The sequence below is a fragment of the Dipodomys spectabilis genome, unplaced genomic scaffold, assembly GCF_019054845.1.
Source record: "Dipodomys spectabilis isolate Male_0828 unplaced genomic scaffold, ASM1905484v1 ptg000262l, whole genome shotgun sequence".
NCBI classification, from domain to species: Eukaryota; Metazoa; Chordata; class Mammalia; order Rodentia; family Heteromyidae; genus Dipodomys; species Dipodomys spectabilis.
The window spans coordinates 697,897-712,482 of NW_024870939.1; the positions used below are offsets into that span (position 1 = coordinate 697,897).

Here is a 14,586-nt window from a genome sequence, read left to right on the forward strand (position 1 = left end):
CCAAATTGAGTGTTAGATTTTTTTACTTGTGTTATTAGGCATATCACACAATTTGTCCATTATTTTGAACTTTGAATTATCCTACTTACGCAACATGAAATTTATCTAACATAAACTTTGTACTCATAACACAATACTACCTAAGAAATGTTTAAGATCTGTTTGCATGCAAATATGAAGACTTGGTATAATCCATTTGTAGTGCATATTTTAAGAGACAATGTCTTACAGCCTTGCATATACCTTTTTGGAGCTAAAGATATTTAATGTTTTAACTGTTTTCTGATTTTGTATGGGCCAGTGATTTTTATTTTGTGGTGTTTGTCATGGAAAAGCTTCATAAAATAATTTCATAGCAAAAAATGAATCATGATGCACTAATTATATGAATTAGTTGTGAGCTCAGAAAATAAGATAAAATGAAACATGGAGAAGAAAATTAAAAAATAAGTTATAAATAGTACTTTTTTGGTTAGTATAGTTACAAGGAAATATTTTGCAGAGCTGCTGAAAAGTAGGTGTAATGCAGAATATATATCTTCTTTGACAGTAATCATTGATAGATATGAGCAGGTATTCTCAAGTAAACTTTATATGTTTGAGAACTAATGGTTCTTCTGTTTGTAATTTGTAGATTTAGGTGGTAAATGGTGAGGAAGGAATGTAAAAGCTTTGATTCAAGGCCATATCCTTGAATTGTGTACTTCAAAGAGGTTTAACAAATCTGTGGGCAGCTGGCTCAGGTGGTTCATGCCTGTAATCCTAACTACTAAGGAGGCTGAGATCTATGGATCACAGTTTGAAGCCAGCTGCAGCAGAAAAGTCTATGAGACTTATCTCGAATAAGTTACTCAGAAAAAGCTGGAAGTGTTGGTGTTGCTCAAGTAGTAGAGCACTAGCCTTGAGCATAAAGTGGCTCAGATAGCACCCAGGCCCAGAGCTCAAGCCCCAGGACCAGCATAAATAAGTAAATAAATCTGTAGGCATTTACTGTCTTGTTACTTTTTCCTCCTCCTAATGCTGCCCATTTATTCCCTTTTATCTGCTCATCAGGTTTGAGTCAACAAGAATCTGATACCTAAATTTGTGACTCTTGCATTAAAGTTAACACCAACATAAGAACACAACATTCTGGACAGGGAGTATAGCTCAGTGAGAGAGTGCATATGCTTAGACCATGTCAGGCCCCAGGTTCAATCCCAGTTACAGAGAAGCAAACATTCTATTCATTTTAAGAAATTGGTTAAAATCTAGTAAAATAATAGTTGCCTTATCCCACCAAAAGAAATAAAGTATACCTTGAAAAACATATAATTAGCTCTGGCCTAACTATTGAATTGACTGTCATACTGTGACTGGGCATACTACAATATTTCCACTTATTTTGAATTTAGTTGTACTGAAGAAAATATATCTTTAAAAATATATCTTTAAAAACTTGAAGTTTTGTTTTGTAGCATAGAAAAGGATATATTTTCTCTGTATATTGATACCAGTTTTGGATCTGGATTCTGTATTGAGGGCTAGGACAGAAGTAAGGAGCTATATACAATTTAGATGTTTCTAAGAAGTCTTATACAGTCTTCATTCACTCAAGGCATTTTTTAAAAATTAGAAACAAATGGCTTAGTAATTTTTTAAAACTTGTTTGGATATGCTATAGAGGAAAGATTTAGTGTTTTCTGTATTTCAGACTCATCAAACTGGCATCATCAGTACACACACACACACACACACACACACACACACACACACACACACACACACACACACACACACACACACACACACACACACACACACACACACACACACACACACACACACACACACACACACACGGTATATCTAACAGTATGTGATTTAGAAGATAAAAGCTTGTAATCCAAGCCATTCAGAATCATGAGGAAGATGTAGAAAGATGGTGATTTGAGGCTTGCTCTGTCTCCAGACCCTATCTGAAAGATGTGCAAACCAAGCCAGGTGCCAATAGCTCACACCTGTGCTGTAATCCTAGCTACTCAGGAGGTTGAGACTTGAGGATAAAGGTTCAAAGCCAGCCCAAGCAGGAAAGTCCCTGAGACTCTTATCTCTAGTTAATCATAGAAAAAGCCAGAAGTGGAGCTATCGCTCAGGTGATAGCCTTGAGCAAAAAAGGATGAGGGCATGGCTCAAATAGTACTTGAGTGTAAACCCCAGGAATCCTAACTCCACCATAGCAGTATATAAATACACTTCCTGCATTATCTAACTTAACTCTAGTTAGATAAGAATAATGGAGTGACCATTATTAAATGCTCTAAGTCTGTTTGAATTAGGAGAGGAGTTCATGGAATAGTTTGATGAAGGATCTTGAAATAATGAGTAGGCTTTAGATATACCTATCTGAGGGGAGGGGGAAACCTTCAGATGGAAGCAAAGGTCTTGAGAGGAGGCTATATTGTGATAGTCTACAGTGATGAACATAGTAAAAATGACTTTGAAGGGCCTTGGAAGGCTAGCCTAAGGGGTTTAGATTTGAGGTGAGAGGACATACTAAGAAACTAAGTTTCTTGATATGTCAAGTGATATATTGGAAATGTTTTAAGGAAAGCCTAAGTGTGCAAATGAATAGAAATAAAACAGATGAGATAAGGCATCTGGTCGGGCACTTCTTTAATAGATATTCAACTGTTAGACAGTAAAAGCCTGCGTTAATAAGATAAACATTTGAGAGGGAAGAAAAACCACGTAGTGATCATTAGACCTTATATAAATATTTGTCATTAAAAACACATACCTTTTAATGCTACAACAGATAGGGACTTATTAAGTAATGAATTCTTCACTACTTGAATGGCTAAACATTAGTGGGTGAACATGGATTTAATTGGTACAAACTACCTCTTTTGTTTCTGTGTTTTATTTTGCTGCCTCATAAGTGTGTGTGTGTGTGTGTGTGTGTGTGTGAGTGTGTGAGTGAGTGTATTATTTAAATATGTAGCCAGTAAATGTGAATTACCACGTGTAAGTTTTTTTCCTACCAAGTATATCTGACAATGTCTTTGCTTTCTATCTTTTAGTCTTTCAGTTATATCCTTAAAATAGAGTTTGAAAATGTGTAGGAGTATAAAATCAAATGCAAAATGAATTTCCTTTCTGAATTGGGGTTCAAGTTTTAGAGGAGCTTTTCTTATTTTTTTTTCTAAAATATTTTATTTGGTTTGAGAAGGTATTGGTTGATTTTTTTTTTTTTAGGTATATGAAGATAGGAGAACAAGTTTGGATGATAGGTATTTTCACAGTTTGAATCTAAGCCTGTATAAATCTACACTCTTTGCAGTATCTTCTGCTTAATAAGTTAGTATTACTTTTTCCTGGAGAGGCAGTGCTGCTTTTGAACAGTTAACTAATCTGGTTATTGTTACTGGAGAGATTAGAAATTGGGGTGGCATGAGTATATGAAGCAAGTGAGTAGTATTAGTAAAATAAGCCTGTTAAAAGAGTATTGTGTGTGTGTATGTGTTGAATTGAAGTGTATGTCTTAAATAGGAAGCTGTCACTCACCTTCAGCTGATAGTTGCTAAAAAATGCATATACAATATTATATCTTCATACTTTTTAAGAAAAATTGAAAAATTGGGTATGAGGGTAAAAATCTCTGGAGTTCTCAATGTTGGCAACTTTTTCAAATAAAACATTTTACAGCCCAAATAAATCATGCCCAATTCCCTGCCTGATAGTGTGTCTGTTTGATATAAACAATATCCAATTTATATGAAAGACATGGGTTTAGTAGTACCTTTGGAAACTGTTAATCTCTTTTAGCTTTTTATTTGTATCACTGAGGATGATAAGCAAACATTTATGTAGCTTACTCACAATTAATCCATTAGACGTAGTGGTTCAGAGTTTGTTCTAACTTGTTGCTATGTGTTGCAATCATGCTTTTCAAACAGTTCTTACCATGGCAGAATCCAAAGTTAGTGTCAACTGTAGTTTAACTGGGGAAACTTAGTTTGTCTTTAGCAATGATCTAAACTTGAGGGAAGTTTTTAAAATACAGAGCTGTTTAATAAATATTTTACCTTTCCAAATGCTAGAAGAACAATAAAACATTAAGTGGTTAACATGTTGTTCTTAATTAACTGTTTCACTTTGGAGGATGTATCTTTCAACACTGTATGGGCTTTTTCTCCTCTTAACTAAATATTTCTCCCTTCTAGGAATTATTTATGATTATACATTGTAATGTTAGGGGCAGATTTATTTGTAAGTGAAGCAATGTATAAGAAAGCATTTCATTAATTGTAGACCTCCATCTATAAGGGGCATTATGTCTTTGAAGTCATGTTGCTTTCCTTTGAATCTTAAAATAAGTTAGTTTTGATCAGTAGCAATTTTTTCATATTTTAAAAAATATTTATTTCCCAATATAGCAATTTGGAATTCCGTTGGCTTGTGATGTGGGTTTTTTTTTTGTTATTGATATTGCTAGTTTACATTTTAGAGGCATAACACATTAAGATGCTATATTTTGAAGGTACTGTGCCATAGATACCACTTTATAGAATTTTTGATGTTCTCTGGAATGTTTTTATACTTGAGGTAAGTTGTTTTCTAATGTTTTTATTTTCTCCAAAGTTAAATTTATATTATTTTGAAATAAGTGTCCATGGGATATGATTTTTAAAGCATATTTTTATACTAAAATATTTTAAAAGGGATCATTGGGGTATGTTTTCATATGCATTTCTTCAGAGGCCTTTAATTTTTGTTGTATACTTTTTATTGAGTAATCAAATGCTGTTTATAGTTAGGTGTTCTAAATTAAAAAATTTTTCTATCATTGGACAAATCCTAATTCATTAGTCAGCATGAAAAATATTTTAATTTCAACACTTTTCTCCTTTTACAATAGGATTGGATTCAGCATCAAAATACATCTACCCATATTGAGAGCTGTCGACAGTTACGTCAACAGTAAGAACATTTTTTTTAATAAATGATGTATTTACAAAGTAGATAAGTTCATACATAGCTATTAAGATGATTTATTGTGATACTTTGTAAAAATATTTTAAAGCTTTGACCCATTAAAAATACTAACTTTGTAGAAGCATATTGAATACTTTTCCAAAAGGAAAGAATTCAGTATGACCCTTTCCTGACTCCATCCTAACTCGCTTCTTAGTTGGTAGATTTTTTTTTTGGTTTTTGTTTTAATATCACTGGTTTATTCTTGATTGGATTGCCTTTTCCAGAATCATTTATGTATTTCAGACGTCAAGGTATATAGCATCATTTCCTTCTATTATCTGTTTCTCAAAGGTTGAATAAAACCCAACTCAAACCATAGGTTGATATTTAATTTCTAATGTAAAACTGTTCTCTGATTCAGGGCCTGTTGTAATATATTTTGAATAAGGATGAACATTGTTTCTTTTTTTTGGGGGGGGGGGGGAGGTCTGGTCGTGGGGCCTGAACTCTGGGCTTGGGTGCTGTCTCTTAGTTCTTCAGCTCAAGGCTAGCGCTCTACCACTTGAGCCAAAGCACCATTTCCGGCTTTTTTCTTTTTGCTTATGTGGTGCTGAGGAATCAAACCCAGGGCCTCAGGCATGCAAAGCAAGTACTCTACCACTGAGCCACCTTCCTAGCCCCTGTTTCTTTATTCTTTAGTTTAATTTGCTGGTCCTGGGGCTTGGACTTAGGGCCTGGACACTATCCCTGAGGTTTTATTGCTTAAGGCTAGAGCTCTACCACTTGAGCCACAACTTCATTTCTAGCTTTTTGAGCTTTAATTGAAGATAGGCATCTCATAGACTTTTCTGCCCTGGCTAGCTTTGAAACCACAATCCTCACATCTCTGCCTCCTGAGTTGCTAAGATTGTATGAGCCACCAGCACCTGACTTCGGTATAATTTTAAAATAAAGCAGTTTATTAGCTTATTTAGCTAATAGATCCAGAAGGCTGGGTCTAGTTTCAAGAACAGCTAAATTTGATTCTCAGAATTTTATATCAGGAATACTTGATTTTTTTTGCGGGGGTGTGTTCTATTCAGCACAAGTATCATAAAAACAAACTCTAAATAGCTTCCTGTAGTTGTGGACTTAATCTGTAACGCTAATATTTCCAGGAGTTTTTTTTTTTTTTTAAGGAATTCTTTCCTCATAACATCTGCAGAAGTCCTTCATCCTACTCTTTGGTCCACTTTAATTGTTCAGCTCTAAACCACTATAATAGTGGTTATGGGAATAGGCTATACCACTTTTGTTGGTATCATGCCTTCTCTAGATACTGAGTGCAATAAGCTCTACTTGAGTCATACAGATCCTATAGACTAAAAGAAATTGGTCTTGGTTCCCTATATAGTTGCTATCTATCTCAGGATAAATAGTTGATTTACAATAAACATGAAGGCAACTGTAAGTACTCATCATTGGTTTTAATTGTTTTTTGCCAGTACTGGAGCTTGAACTCAGAGTCTCACACTTATCTGGTCTTTTTGCTCGACTAGTACTCTACACTTGAGCCACTCCTCCGCTTTGGTATTTTGGTGGTTAATTGGAAAGGAGAGTCTCTTAATTTTGTCATCTGGCTGGCTTCAAACTGCAGTCTAATATTTTAGCCTCTGAGTAGCTAGGATCACAGGTATGAGTACCTTGTTATCATTGCATTTTAAATATTTTTATTCAAGTTTTGGAATTTTCTCAAGGGCCTCCAGTGGTTCTGAGAATTCAGGTCACCTACATTGTTCAGGAAGGTCTTAGTATGATTCTAGGATTCCAGATTCTCTATTGACAAAATAATCTCAAACTTAAAGATTTGGCTTTCTGGACATAGCTCCTGCTTTCTCAAAGATATACTTCAATTTTCACAATATTAAGTAACTGGAGCTGACCATATATAGAGGGAGTAGTAATCCATCAAGATAACCAGGGAACCAACCTCTAAGTAAAAAGGTATTTGTCAGAAGTTAACAGTAATCAGAGTTAACAGCAGTGGCATTCCAAGAATAGAGCATTAGGAATGGTCTTCCCAAACCACAGGTAATAAGTAGTAAACACTAGTGATGAGAAAACAATATTTAAAAATAGTTGGATCCCTGTGTTGGACACTCAGGACATGCAGAAGATTAGCTTCAGCCTGAGTAGGCCTTGAATAGCACAACATCCCAGAGTCAGCGCAATTGGCTTTTTGTTAAATTCTGAAAAGTTTTCTTCTAGAATGTCTTACATTCTGTACTTGACTATTTGTTTCCTCTATGTAATTTATTTGTTTTAAAACAAATCTTCCATTATGCACTTATTTTTTTCCCCAGTTGTAGTGGAGTTTGAACTCAGGGCCCTGTACTTGTCAGGTAGGCAGTCTACCACTTGAGCCACACTTCCAGCCCTAAAATTTGTTCATTGTTACAGATACTTCAGAGATGATGTCTAATTGTATTGTATCACATTGGGACACAGACATCAGTTACTTTTCTCTTAACCGTTTATGTTATTTACCTGCATGCTTCTAAAATAAGTTTTTGATTAATTAAGCAATACATTGTGTAGTGTTAAGCTCTGGTATACTGAGATGAGGCTGTTTCTGTAGGCATCCAGGTACAGATCTAAAACATAACCAACATTAAAGAAATTTTTTTAAGATAGTCTTGCTGTGTGTGGTCTAGGCTGGCCTTCAGTTTGGTATCCTTCTGCTTGTACCTTCTGAATGTTGGGATTATATGAATGAACTGTCATACCCTGTTTTCCAACATTTAAATATAGTCTTCCAGGTCTTGTGAGATCTTCCTGGAGAGCTCCAGAAACTTACTGATATGTGTTCATAACCAACAATATTTCTAATGTGAGAGACTTGCACATTTTAAGTAGCTAACTTTAAGGTACATGGCTATTAAATGATAACATGTACAAACCTAGTTTTGTTTGATGGCAAATGCTTTGCTTCTAAACATGTCATAAGAATAGAAGCTTTGGTAGCTTCTTGGAAGCTATCCAATAATTATTTTTAAAAATATGGAAGTCAATGAAACAAAATTATCCATGTGTTGGAAATTGTGGACACAAGGTGATGGATACTTTAAAGTTGACTTTTTTTGTTTTTATAGTTTGTCACCTCATAGTAGAAGATAGTCCTGGCAGTATTATCCACTCCCAAAGCAAGAAGAAGGGAGCAGAAGTCTTCTTAGAATCCTATTAATCATCTTTTACTTAAGTCTCATTGGTTAGAACCCTTCACTGGCTATGTCCTAGACAAGCCGGGAAAGCAAACAATCAGTAGGTTTTGATCAGAAGTAGACAAAGAAAAGGAGAAGTGAAAATTACTGGCTTGACGTGTTAACAGTATTTGATGCAAATAGTGAGTGTTTTATTACTTCTAAAGTTTTTAACCTATTTTTATTTTCCCAATATGTGCTTCGTTGAGTTTACTACCTCCATTTTTCTACCTTTCATCTTGGTACTGAAATTATATTCTTGAATATTAGTGATTTCAGTGATTTAATATACTCACTATGCTTTTATCTACTAGAGGACAGATTCTGCAGGAAAATTAAGGGTAAAGTCTTTTGAGGCTTCTATTATTCTGAGGTCTTCTCTTTTTTTTTTCTGTAATTCCTTTTTCTCCTTAAGTGTTGGTATACATAAGTTCTGTTGTCAACCCTCTTGTTTCTATGCCTACCCTTTGTTAGTCTCACTCTTTTTCCTTATGATTTTATTGTTATTGTTAAGGTGTTGTACAGAGGGGTCATTTTGTAAGTCAGGTAATGAGTACTTGAATGAAGTCACCCTTCCTTTGCTTCCCCCCAGTGTCCCCCTTTTACTCTTAAGACTACAGAGCTATTGCTTCTATATGCCTAATTTCTTATTATCTTAGTTCTCATCCTTCCAATTGCAGACATTCACAATTGTGAAAACTGTATTCTGTTGTCCTTGCTTTAGAAATATTCATGAGTTCCCTTATTATCCTTTATTTGTGTGCAACTTCATTGCTTGATTTTCTGGTCTTCTACAATTTGGCTCAATTCATGTTATCCTTGCCAAGTTTTCTTCCTTATAATTTCTTTAAATCATTCCCATGCTGTAACAGAACTAGTTCTAGGGATAGAACCCTATGTTTTTGCCTCTATTTCTTTCATTTATATATTTTCTACTAGATGAAATCTAATATGTACCATGCCTGTTGATAGGTCTTTTTAAGTATTACCTGAAAAGCACCCCATTCTGTCAATTCTGTCCTGATTCCTCTTAGATGTATAATAAGAAACACCCTTCAAATGTGTTCTGTAAGACGCCATATCAAGCCATAATAATGGTGTCTGCTGGGGTTCTATAAGGTAGACGAACTACCTTCGTTCTCTTTTAACTCTGTATCTAAGCTTGTATATTGTACCATTTCTGTGCCTCCTAACTTTTTTATGTGTGCTGCTCATTTTTAATTAAATCTTTAGGCTTTGAAGAGTAATTTTACTAATATATATATTAGCATAATAGCTTGATTATTAATTAGAAAAAATTATAATAAAATTTTTATATTTCAATATCCTATTAAATTTTTGTGTAAGTTTAGGCTAGTCCTGTTATATTTATTGCAGATATAGATTGAGCCCCAATAGTCTATTTAAACTTTATTAATATTGTTTATTTTCAAAATAGATACCCTGATTGGAATCCTGAGATTCTCCCGTCAAGAAGGTAAACAACTTTAAAATAGTGTTATTACTGGATTTTGTTTTTCTTTTGCTTTTTGGTGGCAGTCCTGGTACTGAACATAGGTTCTGTCCCTGAAGTTTTTTGCCTAAGGCTAGTGTTTTACCACTTGAGCAAAAGCTCTACTTCTAGCTTTTTAGTGATTAATTGGGCATAGAGTCTTACAGACTTTCTTACCCAGGCTGGCCTTGAACCATAATCTTCAAATTTCTGCCTCCTAAGTAATTAGAATTACAGGTGTGAGTCACTGGCACTCAGAACTGGATTTCCTTTTAAGAGTACTGAAAAATTAGGCTGGGAAGGTGGCTCAGTGGTAGAGTGCTTGCCTTGCTTGCATGAGGCCCTGGGTTCTATTCTTCAGTACCACATAAGCAGAAAAAGCCAGAAGTGGCGCTGTGGCTCAAGTGGTAGAGCCTTGAGTTGAAGGGCTGAGGGACAGAGCCCAGGCTCAAGAGTTCAGGTGCCACGACCGACAAATAAAAAGAGTACTGAAAAATTATTCTTTGAGATCGTGTCCTATTTGGATAATTTTTTCAAACAGTGGGCAAATGTAATCCTCAGCAAATTTTTTATATTCTAGCTTAAATATTTAAATGTGATACTTTCTGTCAGTGAATTGCTTTATTTTATTCTGCCTTTTATGCTTTGGAATCTTTGATTGCAAATGACTTGAACACTAGGAGTGGTCTTTAGTTAGTGCATGAAAAAAGGCTAAGAAATGCATGATGAATCTTTGTGTAAAGTAGAAAAACAAGGGTTTGAAGCATCTATTTGTTCCATACACATAAGACTGAATTATAAAAAACAGGTATTTTTGCTTTGCTTAAATACGTATATCAGAGTTTGGTATTATTAGTAGTTTCTTTTTAAGAAGGTACTACTGTCATCGAGTATAATTTAAATTTACTGAGTGTTTGATTTTTTCCCCTCTGTTTTGTAGAAATGAGGGCAATAGGAAAGAAAATGAAACTCCAAGAAGACGTTCTCATTCCCCCAGTCCTAGGCATTCTAGAAGATCAAGCTCAAGTCATAGGTTTCGTCGATCGCGAAGCCCAATACGTTACACATACAGACCAAGAAGTCGAAGTCCAAGAGTATGCCATCGTTTCATTTCTAGATACAGATCCAGATCCAGATCACGTTCACCGTGCCGAATTAGAAATCTATTTAGAGGTAGTCCAAAATGCTATCGATCAGTTAGTCCTGAAAGGATATCAAGGAGATCAGTGAGATCATCAGGTACTTTGATGCCAATGAAATTGTTTATTTTAACTAAAAATTTTAGCTCCTCATTGTTTGGATTTTAAAAATGACACTTTGTATTTTATTAAGTTTTTTAAATTGCTGCATGAAATGGGATTGACATCTCAGAGTTTGTTATTTTTGTAACTGGGAAAAGTGTGGAAGAGGGTTGGTTTGTAAGCACATTGTAGTTTGCCTTAATTATTGATTATAGATTTGCATGATTTCATTTTATACACTTTAAAAAATACTCATATTTGGGCTGGGAAGTTGGCTCAGTGGTAAAGTGCTTGCCTTGCATGCATGAGGCCCTAGGCTCAACTCCTCAGCACCACAAAAGCAGAAAAAAGCTGCAAGTGGCACTGTGGTTCAAGTGGTAGGGCGGTAGCCTTGAGCTGAAGAGCTCAGGGACAGCACCCAGGCCCAGAGTTCAGCCGCCGCATGAATGACAAAAAAAAGGAAAAAAAATACCCGTATTTAGGATAGATCTGTCTTAGTAATACTTAATATCTATTCAACAACCTGTAGGGTATCTGTTTAGATAGGTATATATACTCTACAGTGAAAGATATCATTGTTATTGTTTAGAAAGAACTTTGAACATGTCTTTTGCTGTACTTAATATATGCTAGGATTGATTATAAATAGAAATAGTTACAAATGTATACAAATGAATATAGCAGTTCTTATCAGTAGTTACTATATATATATATATACATATATATATATATATATATTTTTTTTTTTTTTTTTTTTTTTTTGGTCAGATCTGGAGCTTGGGCGCTATCTCTGAGCTTCTTTGGCTCTACTTTGAGCCACTTCCAGCTTTTTTCTGAGTAGTTAGTTTTTTGAGATAAGAGTTTCACGAGCTTTCCTGCCTGGGCTGATTTTGAACTGGGATCCTCTCCTCTTAGTCTCCTCAATAGTTAGGATTACAGGCATGAGCCACCAGTGCCTTGCCTCCAGAACTTTTTAGCGTACTGTAAATAGCTTTTCTCTGTACTGTGTTTGGAAAAATGCTAAGTGGTGATGCTTATCTCACTAATTTTTGTTGTTATTGTTTGGTATTAGGAATTATTTTTTAATAAAAATCTTAGTGCATTATTAAGCAAATTTATTTTAAATTCCATTTTAACTTTTTCTGTAGTAAGTATAAAAAAATTTTTTAGTCTCCTCAGTGTAAAAGGATTCTAATACTAAGGAATTTAGAATTACTGATATAAAGGAAGCTCATTCAGTAAAGAAACTTGATGTTAAAACCTTTTTTTATGTATTAAAATTTTCAGTTTAATTGTAAAATTGTTCTGTCATTTTGACATAAAATTTAAAGCTGCAATTTCCTAGATTATCAGCGAGATGTACACACTGGAATAAACAAACAATATATGAAGTGTAGGAGCTTTTTTCTCCAGTGACATATTTATAGTTTAACATAAATTAGAGGCCTGCTTGAAAACCAAATCCAGGATCTTTAGGTGGTTCAGTCAAAGAGGTAAGACCTCTAGCTGGCTCACAACAGAAACTTCTACTCCTTGGCCCAGGTTTTGGAAGTTGGCCAGCTTTGAGGTCATCTATAATGTACTCAATATCTTTAAGTGTCAGATCCTCATAATAGTTGTCATTTATTCGAACCGTTGGTGCATATACACAAGCCTCTAAACATTCCACCTGTGTAAGAGTGAAAAGTTTGTCAGGTGTTGTCTCCCCAACCTTCAGTCCAAGCTTTTTCTGAATGGCATCCGGTATTCTGGCTGTCAGAGTTATGAAGTATGCAAGGTGTGGTAGTGCAGACCTGAATGTGGTACTTTCCAATTGGCTTTTGATTATACATTGTATAAACGTTGTAACTTCATATAGTCTCATTGGAGGTACTTGTAAAACTTCTGCAACCTTGTTCATAGCAGAGATGGTCAACCACTCATTCTGCTTTGGGCTAAATCCAGGACTGGAAGCACAGCTGCTGCTTTGTGTCCTTCTGGATAGTTTTTCACAGTTGCTTCTATTCTCTTATAGTTTTCTGGTGTGAAATCAAATGGGATATCTGGGTTATTCTCAGGCATATCTCTGTGCACAAATAAGACTCCTCCAGCGCCATTTTGCACAGATGACTTATGCGAATTCCTTATTTGTCTTCCCTTGAATTGAAGAGCCACTGGGCAGTGAGGCTGGCTGCTCTGTCCTGGAATGCCATGGAAAAGAACATGGCGGGCCAAACTGTCAGTAGTCAAGGTTGCTTTAAAAGCCTTTTGAACAGTTAAAGACAAAGAATTTTGTGTGGGCATAACACATATAATTTTGTGTGATAAATATTAGTGCTTTTTCATAATGTCATGAGATGGTTCTTTAAGTTCTTTTCATTTAAGTTGTACTTAAATCCTTTCTTCTAGAGAGAAAAAAGGCATTAGAAGATGTAGTACAACGATCTGGACATGGGACAGAACTTAGTAAACAGAAGCATCTTGAGTCAGTTGACAAAGGACTTTCACCAGCACAAAAGTCTAAAAGTATCACCGGGACAAAGCCATCAGTTAAATCTGTAAGCGCTGCAAAGAGTGATTCAAATGTAGGACATTCTGTTCGTAAATCAAAGAATCTAGAAGATGACATCTTACCAGAATGTAAACAGGCATCTAGTAAAGCTCTGTCTCTTCAGCGTAAGGTCAGTAATTGAGTTATTAGTACAAGTATGCATTTGTTGTTTAGACAGAAAACAAAATTTTCTAAGTTTTGTCACATTCCCAGTAAATTTGCAATTATGTCTTATTTTGGTGTACTGTTTTATTAGGCTCCCTTATGAATGTAATGAAAGTTCAATAACTGAAATTTTCATCACTTAGAAATGCCAGAAGTTTGGCAAATGGTTTTGTCAGAAGGGAAAAAAAAAGTCCGCTGTAGCCAGGTATGGTGTGTCAGGGCTATAATCTTATCACTCCAGAAGCTGAGGCAAGAGGATTACAAGTTTGAGGTCAGCCTGAGCTATATGGCAAGTGCCTAACTCAACAAAAAAATAAGTGATTGTGATGATTTGATAAAGTTTCTGTCTAGCTTGACATGAAGATCTGATTGGGAAAGTAAATGTGATTAGCAGCAGCCTTGAGTTTGTTTACAGTTTCTGTCAGCAGGCTATAAGAGGGAATGTCTACTGAAAATTGATCCCCATTGTTTTATACTTTTCTGTAGTAGTTTGAAGTCACATTCTCTTAAAATAGTGTGGAATAGTTTGTTTTCTGGTTTCTTGGCTTATTAGTGGATTTTGACTAACCTACTGGCTGCTATACTAAGCTATTATTGTATATTTTGTTAAATTACTACTAAATATATTAAAATACATTCATTCTAAGACTATCAGAATAGCTTACTAAAACACTGTTTTTAGTGTATTCTAGTACTTTACTGTTTTCAAGTATTTAGGTGTACATTGCTCTCAAAATTAAATATATTTGAAGACTTGAAACTTACTTCAAAGAGGTTGTATTTAAATGGGTAAATTTTTAATAATTTAATTACGGAAGTTCAAAGAGCATTGGATGAAATGTTGAAAATAGGGGAAAATTTGAGAGGCAAGACTTGTAGTCTGATAAGGTTGTATATACAGCTCTTTTCATTTTGTTTCAAGACTTTTAGGTGGTGGCCATTTAAACTTTTTCAGTAATT

The 14,586-nt window shown here is 34.9% G+C and overlaps 1 protein-coding gene and 1 pseudogene across 2 annotated transcripts in view; one reads left to right on the forward strand and one right to left on the reverse strand.

The window, feature by feature from the left end:
• The window catches only part of Znf638 (zinc finger protein 638), a 78,110-nt gene that overhangs the window by 12,270 nt on the left and 51,254 nt on the right, over positions 1-14,586 (forward strand). For both annotated transcript variants that reach the window (XM_042699800.1, XM_042699801.1), the window contains exons 3-6: positions 4,901-4,962; positions 9,637-9,675; positions 10,631-10,929; positions 13,320-13,591. In XM_042699800.1, the coding sequence (XP_042555734.1) occupies positions 4,901-4,962; positions 9,637-9,675; positions 10,631-10,929; positions 13,320-13,591 (672 nt within the window). The remainder of the gene's footprint in view (positions 1-4,900; positions 4,963-9,636; positions 9,676-10,630; positions 10,930-13,319; positions 13,592-14,586) is intronic.
• LOC122125218 lies at positions 12,370-13,135 on the reverse strand (annotated as a pseudogene).